Raw genomic sequence first — 18,530 nt, 5'->3', positions numbered from 1 at the left:
AATTATATCATGATTAACGAAAGTAACACTTAGATGACGTGGATTTTGCATGGATCATGAATTCTTCACGATTGAAGAAACTAACAATTAGATGACATGGATTTTGCATGGATCACCAACTGCACGTTAAAATCATCATTCTTCTTGACAGACATCAAATAAACAATTCATTCTTGATGAATAACAAAACCTAACCACTGAAAGATTGGAATTTTGCATGGATCATAACTTTTGCCTGTTCATAAGTCATAATTATACACGATTAATGAAAGTAACAACCAGAAGATATCAAATTTGCATGGATCATCAAGTACATGTTAAAATCATCTTTCTTCATGACAGACAGCAAACAATGAAAACATTGAGGAACTGTGCATGCTTGGGTCATCATTAATCTTCATGTAAACCTCATCCCTTCCACGAATGTTTCAGTCACTCCTCGTCACTGGACTCTGAACTGGGACCACTACAACGGCCAGTACCTCGTCATCGACGGCCGCCATATCCAGACGTACGGGTCTGTGATTCTGGTCCAGGGGACTCACGGTCGAGCCGTCTACCTTAACGGACGCGAACAGTACATCGATCTCGGCCAGAACTTCACGTGTCGCGGTAACCTTGACAACTGCCAGTACGGGGCGACCGTCCGCTTCTCCGTCAAACCGTCCGACCTCCAGAGCGGGATGTACTTCGTGGACAGCTTCCCAGTCAAAGTCTACTACGAAGATGGCCGCCTTCACGCCGTGATGCAGACGGCGGACAGGAAGTGGGAAGTTAGCTCCCTTGAGTTCGACCGTAACAAGTGGCAGGTGGTGGAGGTGTCCTGGCACCCGACGTACGGACTGACGCTCTATCTGAACGGGGAGAGGGTCGGCTACCAGACTGTGCCCACGTACCGGACCCCCGTGCAGAATACGGACTGGAGGACGTATTTCGGGCGACCGCTGGAGGTGGGATCGGATACGCGGTATGTCAACTCCATCGTGGAGGATATCGGGTGGTGGAATACGAGATGGGAACACGTTCCCAAGATTGACTATCCTGATCCGGTGGGACCAGTCTACCCGCCGCGTGAATCCAATCAGTCGAGTTCCGTTGATGGAGGTAAGGGCTTATGTATCGGAGGTTTTGAAGAATTATTATTATTATATATATTTTTTTTAAATAAATTTGTTTTGTTTGTGAGCGAAGTGTGAACCAAGTGTTGCAGAGACATCATCAGTCGCAGTGAGATATTTAAACCTCCATCGATGAACTGAGAAAACCCACACACACCCCTAAACCCCCCCCCCCAAAAAAAAAAAAAAACAAAAAAAAAAAACAACAACAACCTAACCCTCTCCCACCCCCTAAAACAACCCCACCAACTAAACTAAAAAACCCAAACGAAAACGAACCCCGCAATATATATATATATATATATATATATATATATATATATATATTATATATATATAAGCACCTATCTAGATAACTGCGTCAGTTAAAAGCAAAGACGAACAAAGACCACCCAACCCTTAAAGAAAACAGATAAAAAAGAAGAAAAAAACAGAAACAGGAAGTTATCATTTTCACCTGTAACACTTTCTAAATTTGTTTAATAAAAAATCTAAAAGTATTGACACATTGAGCTTGAAAAGAAATACTGCTTGATATACTGTTTATCAGATCATCAAATTGAGCGTATGTAACCTAGCAAGCCTATTCTAGGTATAAATTAACCATCGGCCTCATTTGCGTTTCCTTTGGCGTTCAGTTTATTTGGTATAGTACAACCTTCAATAATAGGTCCAGGCGCGTTGCGGGAATTTTTACTGGGGGGGGGGGGGGGGGGGGTATACTGTAGCGAGCGAAATATATTAGGTGTTTGTGTGTGTGTGTGTGTGTGTGTGTGTGTATTGCTCCACTGAATAAGATGTATTTCACCAAAAAATAAATGTTTGAGTGGTGGTGGTGGGGTGGGGTTCAGGTGTTCGACCCCGGAGTCCTCTCCCCAGCACACGTGCCTGGTTTCGCTGGCATCTTCTAATTACCTGCACGCATCTCGCCGCGTCGAGCGCTGTTCATTGATGAAATGTAACACACAGCGTCTGAGGTGAAAGCTCACCTATCAGGTGGTTCGCAATTATCTAGGTTGCCTAGCAACGTGAAGGAACTGAAGGTGATAAATATACCCATCGTCCGTAAATGTTTCTGTACCGGCAACTATTTTTAGGAAGCGTCATAAAATTTTACTCTTTCTTCGTCAATTGACGTTTGTTTAACTTGAAACTAGTTTTTTGGAAAGCAGTTTAACAAATATATTTATGTTTTTCTCTTTTATTTTCCTTATCTTATCTTTTCTTTCTTTCTTTCTTTCTTTCTTTCTGTGTGTTTTTTTTCTTTCTTTTCTTTCTTTCTTTAAATACACCCACGGGCAGAGATACATGCAGACGTGTTCATACGTGTACACTATTTATTTCGTCATTAATGTTTTAAAGGTACATGTACTAGCTATTTAAAAGTTGTAATTTTTCATTTTATTTTAAAGGTAGTAATTACTTATTTTAAAGGTAGTAATTACTTATTTTAAAGGTAGTTTCTCAATTCCATTTCTCTTTCTACTATTTTTTTATTTTATTTATTATTTATTTATTTATTTTAATTAGTTAGGCTATATATTATTTATATTTATTTATGTATTTTTGTATTTATTTATTTATTTATTTATTTATTTTAATAATATATTTTTTTTTATTTTTTTATTTATTTATGTATTTATTTACAACATTTTAATACGCCATATTCAGAGTAGCTATACACAGGTATCTGGCTGTGTTACTCATGTACACTTTCTGCGGGATTACTTCTCGTGTGGTTTCGACGTAAAACTTACGAAATAACTTCGTCTCAATCCTAACATTAGCATTCTTACGCTACATCCACGATTAGTTTCACTCGGTTAAGTTCGACAGCTTACGCCAATCACGTTTCCGCACATCTGTTCGATCCAGTCATACGGCGCATGCGTACTGCAGACACATGTGAAACCGGTGTAAGATTTCTGTATTTCTCACAAACAGGCATGCTCTGAGTTAAGATGCCGAAATAGCCCCCACTTGCTGTGCGAGATTGTGTTACACGATGCCACCTATTAAGGAAAACGAAGGTTTGGTTAAAGTTCAGAGATCGTTGTTTACTTTACCACTTTTAATTTACGGAAATCCCGAATGTGCCAAATAAAGAAATGGCTGCGGATTTTGAGAGTCGGAAATGGAATTTTTTTTATTGTATTTTAATAGAAGAGTTTAGACACAGAGAGAAACTGACAGAGAGAAACTGAGAGACAAGGATAGACAGAGTGAGATCGAATGAGAGACATACAGACAGTGCGAGACAGAGAGTGAGAAACGGGCAGACAGAGAGTGAGAAACAGGCAGACAGAGAGAGAGATAGTGACAGGAAGGAAGGAACTATTTTATTTAACGACGCACTCAGCACATTTTATTTATGGTTATATGGCGTCAGACATATGGTTAAGGACCACATATATATAGAGAGAGAGGAAACCCGCTGTCACCACTTCATGGGCTACTCTTTCGATTAGCAGCAAGGGATCTTTTATATGCATCATCCCACAGACAGAATAGCACATACCACGGCCTTTGATATACCAGTCATGGTGCATTGGCTGGAACGAGAAATAGCCCGATGCGCAGATAGAGACAGAAGCAGACAGTGAGAATGAGCGACAGAGAGAGAGAGAGAGAGAGAGAGAGAGAGAGAGAGAGAGAGAGAGAGAGGGGGGGGGGGGGGGGGGGGGGGAGGGGAGGGGGATAAAGCGACAAAGACAATGAGAGTGTAAGAGACAGAGGCAGTGTCAAAGAGGGACAGAGAAAGAGACGGAAAGAGAGAGAGAGAGAGAGAGAGAGAGAGAGAGAGAGAGAGAGAGAGAGAGAGAGAGAGAGAGAGTTAAAGACAAAACACATTGAGAGTGAGAGTTAAGAGACAGAGTTAGACAGGCAGACAGTGAGAGAGAGAGAGAGAGAGAGAGAGAGAGAGAGAGAGAGAGAGAGAGAGAGAGAGAGAGAGAGAGAGAGAGAGAGAGAGAGAGAGAGAGAGAGAGAGAGAGAGAGAGAGAGAGAGAGAGAGAGTACTACAGACAGAAAAATTAGAGAATGACAAAAATAGATACGGTGTTAGATATAGAGCCAGACGGAGTGAGTGAGAGACGGAGAGTAGGGGGTAGGAGGTGCATGGGGGTTGGACGACAATAAAACAAACCCATGTGGTAAGTTAATGGAGACCGTTGATCTGAGTGTGTTGTTGTTCACTTTGTTCATTCATTGTGAACTGGACGCTAAGTAAAAATAACAAGACCATCACACACGGAACTATTTCTTCTCTTGTCGACATTCCACGTGCAGGGAAAAGAATTCCATTAATGTAACCTACGGGAAGCTGGTCGCTTACAAACCTATGAAGGAGAAATGCATACAGTCGAATCTTTTTATACCGGGCAGTTCATATTACAACCACGTGTCAATAAAGAACACCTTGTATAAAATCACCACCTGTAATACAACCACCTGCCTAAGAACATCTTGTATAACAACCACCAAACACCTTTTATAACAAACACCTGCCTTACAACACCTTGTTTAAAAACCACTTTCCTAACAACACCTTGTTTATAAACCACCTGTCTAACAACACTTTGTATAACAACCACATGTCAAACCTTGTATAACAGCCATTTGTCTAACAACACCTTGTCAGTGGCGTATGCAGGATTGTGTATTGGGGGGTGGGGTGGGGGGGCACCTGGCAGCCAAATAAATGATATCGAGTACGCCACTGAGCACACCTAAATTTTCCGGGATTGGTGTCGGGGGGGGGGGGGCATGTCACCCCTGGCCCCTCTGGCTACGCCACTGCACCTATCTAACACCCTGCACAACAACCATCTATTTAACAACACCTTGTATAATAACCACCTGTCTAACAACACTTGTATAATGACCACCTGTCTAAGAACACCCTGTATAACAACACCCTGTATAATAACCACCTGTCTAACAACACCTTGTATAGCGACCACTTGTCAAACACCTTGTATAAGAACCACGTATCTGGCAACAACTTGTATAACAACCACCTGTCTAATATCACCTTGTATGACAACCATCTGCCTAACAATACATATCGTTAAATGAAGCATTTGGCCAAACCTTGCGCTTAATATCAACACACTGAGGTTCCTTTGTGTTTTTCTAAATTCACATCATCTTTCAATTTCCTGCACATATGAGGTCAACTCTGCAGGTCTGAAAATAATTTTAAAATTTAACACCAATAACGGTGCCATGTGTTCAATAGGTGTCGAGCTTTACAGCCTGAGTATTTCACAGCGAGCGTATTGTAACAGATTGTTGAGAGAGAGAGAGAGAGAGAGAGAGAGAGAGAGAGAGAGAGAGAGAGAGAGAGAGAGAGAGAGAGAGAGAGAGAGAGAGAGAGAGAGAGAGAGGAGGGGGGGGGGGGGAGATTTCCTTGAATTTTGAAGTTTCTGATGATCTCTGTTTTGTCTGTTCGTCTGTCTGTGCTCTTGGTTTTTCTCTTTGTTTTCTTTTCCTCCATTCCTTCCTTCCCCTCTCTATCTCGCTCTCTGTGCACATCCTCTCTCTCTCTCTCTCTCTCTCTCTCTCTCTCTCTCTCTCTCTCTCTCTCTCTCTCTCTCTCTCTCTCTCTCTCTCTCTTTCTCTTTATGTATCTATATGTCTGCTGTCTATCATTCCTTTCCACTCCCTAACTCTTAGAAGCCTGCAGTTTGCGAACTCTTTCCACAAACGTGGAATTAAGAACATATACTATACTGACAGAACATAAGAAATAAAAGTCTGTTTTGTTGAAACCTACATTGTATATCCATATACATCACACTATATAAGATTAAATCAAGACTAGGGAGATTAATATTGAGATTAGGATTAGGATTAATCGGCCAGTCCCACACTCTGTTTGAAGACTGGGTACGTTTACAATATTACTTAGTTACAGCATGCTTACCTGATTTTTTCAGACAACTGTCAGATGAAGCGTAAGTAATCACGCACATAAACGCACCCATTCACAAACTCATTTACAAACGCACATTTACAACCCCCTCTCTCTCTCTTTATCACTCACACACATACACATACGCATGCATACGCGTGCACGTACAAATACGCACGCACGCACGCACACACACACCACACACACACAAATACACACACACATACATACACACACACACACTCACACACACAAGAACTGGACGTTTTGAAAACTGCTAAAACCTGTTAACATTTTACAGAAAAAAAACCCAGCCTGTCTTTGATTTCTTTTAATGATACTTTCCACAAAACTTTCTCTGATCTGACCGATAGCCGGCCAACGTTTTCCAAGAGAATCAAACCACACGTTAAACAGTAAAGGCCAGCAGTGTAGTAGTTAGGCGATTGCCTTGACGTTATCAGTCTCGAAAAAGCCGCAGATAACTAATTCCACATCGCTGACTCAGTTCTTTGAAACTCGGAGGGAGAGAGCTTGGGAGTGTTTGTCTATTTTTATCTCCCTCTGCACCGAACTAGTGCCAGTACTGGGTGAAAATATTGTTCATTTTGGATTTGATATACAGAGGGTCATGGAATAGCAGTAATGGCTACTGTTTGGATTTGGTTGTTTGTGGTCGTGTTAGGTGAGTAAAGAGCTCGGTTTGAAACTTGCTAAGTCCTTTTTTATTAACCTTTCGCGTGTTCAGTGGGTCGACCTTCGTTCGTTTGGTGTTTAAAAACCACCGGCCGTGCGGCTATATATAATATGATGGGGAAACAAGAAAGCACTGCATATTTTGTTGTATTACAAATATGTTGAAGTGGTTTGTGTTATTAAGCAATGGTTGTGGGGGACGTTATTTGGGGGTGGGGAGAGGGGGAAGTAATCGGGTAACTAATTTACGATTTGTTTTGTGTTATTAAGCAATGGTTGTGGGGGACGTTATTATTATAATTTTATTTTTTTTGGGGGGAGGGAGGGTTCGGAGGGATGGGGGATGTAATGGGGGGGTAAGTAATGTATGATGTGTTCTAATGTATTAAGGGATGCTTGTGGTAACGTTATTAGGGGGAGGGAGGGTTCGGGGGGAGGGGGTGTAATGGGGGTAAGTAATGTATGATGTGTTCTAATGTTATTAAGGATGCTTGTGGTGACGTTATTAGGGGGAGGGAGGGTTCGGGGGGAGGGGGATTGTAATGGGGGTAAGTAATGTATGATGTTTTCTAATGTTATTAAGGGATGCTTGTGGTGACGGTATTAGGGGGAGGGAGGGTTCGGAGGGAGGGGAATGTAATGGGGGTAGTAATGTATGATGTGTTCTAATGCTATTAAGGGATGCTTGTGGTGACGTTATTAGGGGGAGGGGAGAGTTCGGGGGGAGGGGGATGTAATGGGAGTAAGTAATGTATGATGTGTTCTAATGTATTAAGGGAATGCTTGTGGTGACGTTATTAGGGGGAGGGAGGGTTTCGGAGGGAGGGGGATGTAATGGGGGTAAGTAATGTATGATGTGTTCTAATGTATTAAGGGATGCTTGTGGTGACGTTATTAGGGGGAGGGAGGGTTCAGGGGGGGAGGGGGATGTAATGGGGGTAAGTAATGTATGATGTGTTCTAATGTTATTAAGGGATGCTTGTGGTGACGGTATTAGGGGGAGGGATGGTTCGGAGGGAGGGGGTGGTAATGGGGTAAGTAATGTAGGATGTGTTCTAATGTTTTAAGGGATGCTTGTGGTGACGTTATTAGGGGGAGGGATGGTTCGGGGGGAGGGGGATGTAATGGGGGTAAGTAATGTATGATGTGTTCTAATGTTATTAAGGGATGCTTGTGGTGACGTTATTAGGGGGAGGGAGGGTTCGGGGGGAGGGGGATGTAATGGGGGTAAGTAATGTATGATGTGTTAAATGTTATTAAGGGATGCTGTGGTGACGTATTAGGGGGGAGGGATGGTTCGGAGGGAGGGGGATGTAATGGGGGTAAGTAATGTATGATGTGTTCTAATGTTATTAAGGGATGCTTGTGGTGACGTTATTAGGGGGAGGGAGGGTTCGGAGGGGAGGGGGATGTAATGGGGGTAAGTAATGTATGATGTGTTCTAATGCTATTAAGGGATGCTTGTGGTGACGTTATTAGGGGGAGGGAGTTTCGGAGGAGGGGGATGTAATGGGGGTAAGTAATGTATGATGTGTTCTAATGTTATTAAGGGATGCTTGTGGTGACGATTAGGGGGGAGGGAGGGTTCGGAGGGGGGGGATGTAATGGGGGTAAGTAATGTATGATGTGTTCTAATGCTATTAAGGGATGCTTGTGGTGACGTTATTAGGGGGAGGGAGGGTTCGGAGGGAGGGGGATGTAATGGGGGTAAGTAATGTATGATGTGTTCTAATGCTATTAAGGGATGCTTGTGGTGACGTTATTAGGGGGAGGGAGAGTTCGGGGGGAGGGGGGATGTAATGGGGGTAAGTAATGTATGATGTGTTCTAATGCTATTAAGGGATGCTTGTGGTGACGTTATTAGGGGGAGGGAGGGTTCGGAGGGAGGGGGATGTAATGGGGGTAAGTAATGTATGATGTGTTCTAATGTTATTAAGGGATGCTTGTGGTGACGTTATTAGGGGGAGGGACTGTAGTGGGGTAACCAATGTATGATTTATGATATGGGACAACTTAACCAAAGATGAGGTATCCAGTGCTGCTAGAGAACCATGATACTAATTGATAATTATTTACTAGTGATCAAACGTCATGCTGTTAATATAGGGCATCACCTACCATACTAGCATAGCATCGCTAATATATAGTACGGCCAGCTGTTAAAGATATTGTGTCCGTTAACTTTAAACCAAAATTATGTTGATTGACCTAGCCTCAAATAACTGTAGGTGTAGTAAAAGTTAACCAGGGCAGAGCAGTTCTGTAGGAACTGGAGGCAGAGCGACGGGGTTTCTGTGCCCCCATTCGAGAACGAAAATGTACGTTTGTTTTGTCCACCTCTATATAAATAAAGGTAAATAAAGGCTAGTACCTCCTACTATAGAGGCAATGACCCCCTGCTAAATAAAGGCTAGTACCTCCTACTATAGAGGCCCTGCTAGGAGTTTTTCTCCTCCCCCTTCACATATCGTTCTTAAGGATCTACAAGTGACTTTTCCCTATATTTCTCAGGTTAACAATCGCCGCCATCTCTCCCTCCCACGACAGGGATCCGAGGATCCTGTAGCACAAACAACAACGGTCCCCCTTCTCAGGATATATATTTTGCAACCCTCTCGGGCAGAGGAGGGTAAATGACCTGAGGAAAAATATTTGCACACATCACTGCGGGCACCCCTGACGCACGGGGCCCGTACTAGAATAAACGGGCTCTGCCAGTGACCACTCTGGGACAAGTTATGAAATAATATGCAACTTTTTATATATACACAGTGCAGGCCCACATGGAAGTTATGTGAATACAGTGGGGGGTGAGGGGCAGGCGTACGCGTACGTAGGGGAGGGGCTGACACAAACAGCTTCAACTAGTGTCTGTGGGTCCACTGGACCACGTTAAAGTGACAGGTTCATTAACGTTTACTGTTGGCAGTATTGCTTCAGTGTGAAAGGTCAACTCACTAAACATAAGCTACTTTTCTTCCAAACATTTAATTTAATATGCATTGCATTTAACAGCCACCTGTCTTAAGCGGAACCACATCATGCTGCTCATTAAACTGTGCTGAAGAAAGGTATCGCCAGGGCCGTACCTAGCTAAAGGAAGGGGCAGTCAGCCACACATAAAATACTAGTTCGAATACATGTATGTGTTATTTTAAAGGTGCCTTTTTTGTCACACTCACTGCAGAAGAATGCCCTGGTTCGGGTTTTTTCCTTCCCTACTCCCTCCCCTCCACCGCCCTACTCCCTCCCCTCCACCGCCCGTAGATGATAAACAATGTACCGCCCTGACCGTTAAATGAGCGATCCTCTCCCTTTGATATCGTCAGCAGTGCACGTTGTTGGTCCAGCACTGATTGGAGTATCTACACGTTTAAACGTAAACGCTGACACATCTGACCTTTGACCAGGCATTCAGGAGAAAGAGTCGGTAAACCTGCCCCGTATTCAGGGACAGTGAGCAACGCTAAACGTTCGAAACTGTTTAGACTGGTTCCCGAAGTGGTCATTCGATTTAATGTGTAAGGTAAAATGCAGTCTAGCAACAGTTAGCGGCAGATATTTGGCTGAACTTGCCCCATGATGGTTACTTACGGCTATATGACACGTGGAAATGACTGTTCTAATTACACTAAATAGAGTAAATACTGAATTATTGGATCAGTTCGGAATGTGATGGGTGTGTGCTTGTGTGTACATAACCCTTCACTCAACCTCTCTTAAATTCACACTTACTAAAACGTTATTGGATATTAATGGGATAGAAAAGAAATTAATATGTTGTGTCATTATGCAGAAAATCAGTAGGGGACATTCAAGGCATATATTATGACACATTAACCTGTTATACCATCCCTTGAATAAAATAACTAAGTAATTTCGGTTAGTGTCAGCTGCCTCACACTATAGGAACTTGTATTGTAAGAATCATCTTATTTGCGTCAGATCTTTGGGGCTGTGTTGCGTTTTGAAACAATTTCGTGTACATGTGGTACTGGGGTACACTTATGGTAACAGAATAGTTGATGTGGTATACATGTTGTTTTCATTCCACGTCAGATTTTACAACAATAACATCCAAGACTAGTCATTGATAGCAGAACGTTATCTGGGATGGGACGATTCTTTCAAAAAAAAAAAAAAAAAATCGATGAGAGGAAACCCTCTACGTTTTCCCATTAGCTGCAAGGGATCTTGTATATATGCACTTTCTCACAGACAGAATAATACATAATACGGATTTGATATACCAGCTTTGGGTCATCGGATGGGATGGGGGAAAACACAGTCACAGGCCCAATTCAGGCCCACTGGAACGGTATTAACTGAACACACTACCAGTCTTGGTGATGTCGTGGTTAAGCCATTGGACAAGGCTCCACTGAGGGTGCTTCAAGCTTACGACATAAACACGGCAGATGAGAGCTCTGCCGATAGTTGAATCGCCCCCCCCCCCCCCCCCCTTTTTTTACATGGATGTGATGACTTTAAATGCTAAATGTGCAAAACATTTTCACTAAAACATATCGTTATATACACGTAATACGCATTAATGTATGCTAATTAAAACAAACAAGTGTTGCTTCTGTCAGCCTACGAATTCAAGTTCTAATATTATTTATAGTGCATCTGCTGTCAACATTCCATCACCACATTGTGTGAAAACGCACCACAGCACCACAGATTTAACGCAAATAAGACGATTTTTAGCCCACAGAATCCCATAGTGTGAGTGCGGTCGTTTCAGGGCATACATCATGTTTAAACAGGCGACACATTACCACCGACACGAGTTGGCTAAATGAATCAATATTTACCTTCCCTTCAAAGTAGACCGAGCCAGAATGAGGTGAACTTTTTCAAAATGTCATCACTTTGATTTGTGAGGAAAGATGTGCGACAGATGTGTGCATTTCATTCGGAAATCTTCGCGGTTTGTTTCGTCAAAGTAAAAAAAAAGAAGAAGAAAACATTCGGAACACTTCGGATCCACCTCATTCGTAAATCTACTGGAATGTTTTGAACATTATCAGTCGCTGAAATGTTCACACCATTTTTGTTTGGAATGTTGCACCTAAGTAGGACGGGATGATACCAAAATGTTGAGTGCTCAACTGATGCGCAGTCAGAGTAGGATCGATCCCCGTCGGTGGGCCCATTGGGTTATTTCTCGTTCCAGTCAGAGCACCACGACTGGTATATCAAAGGCTGTGGTAAGTACAGTCCTGTTCTGTCCTGTCTGAAGGATGGTGCATATAAAATATCCCTTGCTACTAATGATTATATGTCAGACTAACCACATGTTTGACATCCACTAGCCGATTATGAATACATCAGTGTGCTCTAGTGGTTTTGTTAAACAAAACAAACTATTTTGTTTATATATATGCCGTTCATCCAACCCTCCCCTTTATAACGTTCAGAATTGTTGGGTTTTTGTTGTTGTTGTTTTATGTTTTTTTTAGGGGGGGGGGGGAGGGGGGTCATTTTTGGTTGTGTTTTTCTAATTTCGCAAAGTATATTAAACTTGCACTGTATATTGCTAGTAACTAAATATACTGAGCGAATGTTCTTTTAAATTAATATTAAGTTGAATTTATTAATGCGGTGACGAAAAATAGAGCACTGAAATGCTCGGGACGGAAGGGAAGGGGCTGGCCATTCCGGATTCCCCCGGTTCCGGTGTGGCTGGATTCGAACCTGTTGCGCCGGTTTTCTTGACATTCAACAATGTTCGTTTAGTTGTTCAGCCCCCGTGTTAGATAATAAATAACAGATGGCGCGACCACGTGCATGTGCGCATCTGTATCTTGTCAGTGACGTCACGCACACTGTTTTGTTGCCACTGGCGACTGAGTGTATTCCCAATATTAAAAGAATGTTCTAGTTCTCGAGAGAAGCGGAATGCATGGCGCCATTGCATTGTACCAAATTGATCGACGGGGTGGATGTGGATGTATTTTAGGGGCAGTGTTCCCCAATAAATATTAAGGAAATAAACATGACGCCACTACATAAGCTACTGAAAATATAGCAGCAAGCTATATTTTGTGTGAATGAAGGCAGGACAGCACATACCACGACCTACATATACCTGTTGTGTACGTGGCAATGGTTGGAATGTAAACAAAAGAAAGAAGAAACCTCACCCACTCCCCCGAAAAAAAAGCCCAACAAAAACAGCAAAATACCTCAACCCAAACAAACAAAAAGGAAAAAAAATAACCCAAAGAAATCCAAAGAAACTAAAAACAAAACAAACAAAAACAAACAAAGAAGCAAAAACCAACGGGTACACCATGAAGACATGGTGCGGGGTGGTGGCGAGTTTAATATCATATTCATTACTCATAACTGATCTCGATTTGTATCACTCAACTTGTTTGGTTGGCGTTCATGGAAGGTCGTAGTAAGATAATCGATGATATGTTGCGAGATATGTTGTTGGTTTTTGTTGTTGGTTTTTAAACATATGTATAAAAATAAATGTTTCCATTTTGTGTTTCTAAAACATCTGGCTAATCATTTGAACAACTGGTCCCAAAATATATCACTATACGAGTTCTTGTATATATGGGCTTATGGCCTTACATACAATAAAAGAATTGAATATATCCAACATGGCATCGGATGAAACAGTGTTACATTCCCCATTAACAGATTGCCCCGAAACCGTCCAAAATGAAAATATATTCGCGGGTTTTGTCAGTGATTAATGACCTGTGATGTTGTGTTCTCGCAGTCAATGCACGTGGGTGTGTTAATCAAACTGTCGAGACGGAAGGGGTTTACTATAGCCATGTTGTTATAACTGATGATGATGATGATGATGATGATAATGATGATAATGATGATGATGAAGATAATGATGATGATGAAGATAATGATGATGATGAAGATAATATCTATATTTTGATAATCATTATTAACATCATCATCATCATCATCAACAACATGACCATGGCATGTTCATCTTTATTTTTATTAGTATTAGTATTAGTATTATTTAGGTTACCATTGGGTAACAACCTAAAGACCCCCGGTTGTCGTAACTGAAATGAACTGCACTTTATTTACACACTCAGGCCGTAGGCTACGGCATATAAGGATATATACATATATCAGTCTTTATAAATGCAACAAGATGGAGAGTGTACATTAGTGTACGTAAATACAAAGATACACAAAAATAATCAGAATATCAACCAGAGGATTTGAAAGTATTCATAAGGTTTCTAAGGACATCAGCCCCAAGTTCAGCAAACGAACGTTTCGCTAACATTCGTGAACTATTTGATTGGTTCCCGACGTCGCCATTTGGTTTACCATCAAGCGCATAAACCAGTCTGGCGGACTTTTCTGTTGCTTGGGCTCGCTGAACTCTGCTCAGCTTTATAAATTAAATAATTTAAAATATTTCTGTTTTAGATTTCCATTACGTAACTACCCAACGACCGCCTGTTGTGGTGACGAGCACTCGGGAACAACACACGACTATCATCCGGTTCGACAATGGGCTGGGATACGTGGAGTACAACTTCAACAAGCTGCCGTCCAACTTCCTCAAGAGAGTCAACGACGAGAACGTCGCTTTCTACTTCCTCACAGACCGGAAGGAGGGGTTGCTATGGTTACAGCAGGACAGACACAGGACCATGCATCTGAGCATGCACGTAAGGAACAGTGTTTCATTGGTTGAGGCAGTTTGAAGTTAGACGAGGAAGTAAATCAGATTATGAACCGTCCTCGGTGGCACAGTGGTTAAGCCATCGGACTACAGGCTGGTAGGTACAGGGTTCGCAGCCCGGTGCCGGCTCCAACCCAGAGCTAGTTCTTAAGGGCTGTAAGACCACTACACTCTCTTCTATATCACTAACCCTCTGTCCTGGACAGACAGCCCAGATAGCTGAGCTGTGTACCCAGGACAGCGTGCTTGAACCTCAATTGGATATAAGCACGAAAATAAGTTGAAATGAACATTATGACAGAATTGGCACCAGGTCTAAATAAACATATGCTTATTGAAATCTATGTTTAATTGCCAAACTTCTAATGAAGATTGCTAATAGAACGGGTTCTCGTTGGCACTAACAGCATATGCCATTGCGAACATATATTATGTAAACATTTGTTTTCACTCCAAAATTGAGAACATTTCCTTCTCAAATGTTGTTGTAATATGACCGCATCTGGTCCGAGCATGTGGTGCAGAACCAATTCACACCGGCCACCTGTACTGCCGTACACGCATGTTCCAAAATATCAATGCACAATCAATAGCATGGGCCAAATCCAACCAAAGGAAAAAAGAAAGAAAGAAGTGTTTTATTTAACGACGCACTCAACACATTTTATTTACGGTTATATGGCGTCAGACATATGGTTAAGGACCACACAGATTTTGAGAGGAAACCCGCTGTCGCCACTACATGGGCTACTCTTCCGATTGGCAGCAAGGGATCTTTTATTTGCGCTTCCCACAGGCAGGATAGCACAAACCATGCTCTTTGTTGAACCAGTTATGGATCACTGGTCGGTGCAAGTGGTTTACACCTACCCATTGAGCCTTGCGGAGCACTCACTCATGGTTTGGAGTCGGTATCTGGATTAAAAATCCCATGTCTCGACTGGGATCCGAACCCAGTACCTACCAGCCTGTAGACCGATGGCCTGCCACGACGCCACCGAGGCCGGTCCAACCAAAGGACTTACCATTGAAATATAAAAATCGTTTTTTTATCTTCCACAGTGAGACCTCAGTACAAAATGGTGTTTTGTTATTGTCTATGCTTTAGTTGGCAACTGAGCTTGATTTTGCAAGGACATTTTTGTTTTGTTAAAAATGCATGCATACCCACCCCCTATCCCTCAACATGCTCGTAAAAAACCCCTAAAACAATTATTTGTGAGCGGCCCATTAACAAAAATTAACAAATTGCACTTAAAAATGCAGCATTTTGGTTGTTTCCATTAATTTCAACGTATTTTCGTGCTTATATCCAATTAACGTTCAAGCACGCTGTCCTGGGCACACACCTCAGCTATCTGGGCTGTCTGTCCAGGACAGAGGGTTAGTTGTTAGTGGTTAGTGAGAGAAAATAGAGTTTAGTAGTCTTACACCTATCCATTGAGTCGTTAAAACTCGCTGTGGATGGGCTGCGAACCTTGTACCTACCAGCCTTATTTCCGATGGCTTAACCACGACACTACAGAGGCCGGTTGTCATTTACAAAATGACACATACACGTCGCATACAAGCCACAATGAAGTAACTGACAGGGAATAGTGCAGACTGCCACATGGTATAGTATTAAATCTGTTCTTATATTTAGGACGGCTACTTGCGTTTTGTGAATGACGAAGACCCGTATGGCCCACAATCGACCACTGTCATACCATCAGATGGGCGGCGCCTCAACGACTGGGCGTGGCACCACGTCAACATCACGAGGCATGGCAGAGATGTGAGTTTAATATGCTTATATGTTTATCTGTCTCATGTCAATAGATGGGCAGCGTCCATGTGCATGCGTGTGTCTGTTTGAATGAGCGAGCGTGTGCGTGTGTGTGTGCGTGTATGTGTGTGTTAATATGCGCGTGTCATTGTGTATACGCGTGTGTATTGTGTGTGTGAGAGAGAAAGAAAGATTGAGAGAGAGAGAGAGAGAGAGAGAGAGAGAGAGAGACAGAGAGAGAGAGAGAGAGAGAGAGAGAGAGAGAGAGAGGACTAAGAGAGAGAGGACAAAGAAGAGAGAGAGAAAGAGAGAAGAGAGAGAGAGAGAGAGAGAGAGAGAGAAGAGAGAGAGAGAAGAGAGAACTAGAGAAGAGAGAGAGATAAGGACAGAGGGAAACTCAGAGAGAGAGAGAGAGATAGAGAGAGAGAGAGGGAGAGAGAGAGAGAGAGAGAGAGAGAGAGAGAGAGAGAGAGAGAGAGAGAGAGAGAGAGAGAAAAGAACAGAGAGAAGAGACAGAGAGACTCAGAGAGAGAGAGAGATAGAGAGAGAGCAGAGAGGAGAGAGAGGAGGAGAGAGAGAAGGACAAGAGGGAGACTCAGAGAGAGAGAGAGAGAGAGAGAGAGAGAGAAGAGAGAGAGAGAGAGAGAGAAGAGAGAGAGAGAGAGAGAGCAGAGAGAGAGAGAGACAGAGAGAGAGAGAGAGAGAGAGAGAGAGAGAGAGAGAGAGAGAGAGAGAGAGAGAGAGAGAGAGAGAGAGAGAGAGAGGAGAGAGAGAGAGGAGAGAGAGAGAGAGAGAGAGAGAGAGAGAGAGAGAGAGAGACTAAGAGAACTAGACTAAGAGAGAGAGAAAAGACAGAGGGAGACTCAGAGAGACAGAGAGAGAGAGAGAGAGAGAGAGAGAGAGAGAGAGAGAGAGAGAGAGAGAGAGAGAGAGAGAGAGAGAGAGAACTAGGAAAGCTAGACTAAGAGAGAGAAAGAGACAGACTAGAGGACCTAGACTAGAGAACTAGACGAGAGCGATAGAGAGGAGAGAGAGAGATCAGAGAGATAGAGAGAGAGCGCCGAGAGAGCGAGAGAGAGAGAGAGAGAGAGAGGACAGAGACTAAAGAGAGAGAGAGAGAGATGGAGAGAGAGAGAGAGAGAGAGAGAGAGAGAGAGGAGAGAGAGAGAAGAGAGAGAGACAGAGAGGAACTCAGAGGGGAGAGAGAGAGAAAAGAGAGAGAGAGAAGAGAGAGCGAGAGAGAGAAGAGAGAGAAGAGAAAGAGCTAGACTAGAGAAGAGACAGCACAGGTGAGACTCAGAGAGAGAGAGAGGAAGAGAGAAGGAGACTGAGATAAGAGAGAGGGGAGAGTAGATAGATAGAGAACTGAGAGAGAGAGGATAATATAGAGAATAGACTAGGGAAGAGAGAGAAGAGAGAGACAGAGAGAGAGAGGAGAAGGACAGAGAACTAGACTAGAGAGAGAGAAAAAAGGACAGAGGCGAGACTCAGAGATAGAGGGGAGATGTAGAGAGAGAGAGAGAGAGAGATGAAATATAGAGAGGGAGAGAAAGATCAAGAGAAAGGATATACAAATAGAATTAGACTAAGAGGAGAAGCGAAAAAAAGACAGGTATATTCAGAGAGTAGAGAGAGATAGAGAGAGAGAGAGAGAAGAGAGAGAGTAGACGAAGAGATAGAGGACAGACAGACAGAAAGACAGGAGACGAACCAACTATTAGGGAGAGAGAGAGGAGAGGAGAGAGGAGATAGGAGAATAGAGATAGAGCGAGAGACAATAGAGAGAGAGAAGATAGCGATGAGATGTTGTGGGGAAAAGAGAAGCAGGTTGTGACAACTATCTATAGCAACTTATGGTGGGGCCATATAATTATTTAATTGATCGTCATCATAACTGATGAATTGTATTTCAACATTAAGTATATTATGATCATATGCTATGATACTAACCGCAGGAAGTGTTTGAATATAACAGTTACCAAGAATACAAGCACATAACTGTATATAAAATATTTTGAAATTATCGAATTACCCACCTCATGACTGATTTTCAATAACAGAAATATTGTTTTGATTTATTTTCCATCTACCAATGTCAGATCACAATAAACGTGGACAAGCAGCACGAGGCGAGGTACACATTCCCCCCAGGCAGGAGGATCCAGTTCCTAGTCCCAGCGGAGGTGTGGCTCGGCGGACATCCTGAAATCAGGGACGCCACCAGTAAACTCGTCAACACTGGACTCAACGGAGGGATTGCCATGGTCAGTACTTAAACAGATTTGTTGATACTGACCCATCAGATCTCTAATAGATTATTTTTAAGTTCATTCATGGCATTTAACG

At 42.6% G+C, this 18,530-nt stretch overlaps 1 protein-coding gene across 3 annotated transcripts in view; it reads left to right on the top strand.

Moving 5' to 3' along the window:
* Window positions 1-18,530, top strand: part of LOC121387351 — a 71,723-nt gene that overhangs the window by 22,441 nt on the left and 30,752 nt on the right. For 2 of the 3 annotated variants that reach the window (XM_041518397.1, XM_041518396.1), the window contains 3 exons: window positions 14,158-14,402; window positions 16,062-16,193; window positions 18,284-18,448. In XM_041518397.1, the coding sequence (XP_041374331.1) occupies window positions 14,158-14,402; window positions 16,062-16,193; window positions 18,284-18,448 (542 nt within the window). Of the gene's footprint in view, window positions 1-432; window positions 1,105-14,157; window positions 14,403-16,061; window positions 16,194-18,283; window positions 18,449-18,530 lie in introns of all 3 variants that reach the window. The other variant, XM_041518395.1, reaches the window with a different exon arrangement.

This window comes from Gigantopelta aegis, chromosome 13 (genome assembly GCF_016097555.1).
Source record: "Gigantopelta aegis isolate Gae_Host chromosome 13, Gae_host_genome, whole genome shotgun sequence".
NCBI lineage: Eukaryota > Metazoa > Mollusca > Gastropoda > Neomphalida > Peltospiridae > Gigantopelta > Gigantopelta aegis.
The sequence above is the reverse complement of the archived record's forward strand: the minus strand, read 5'-3'. Positions and strand labels throughout refer to the sequence as shown.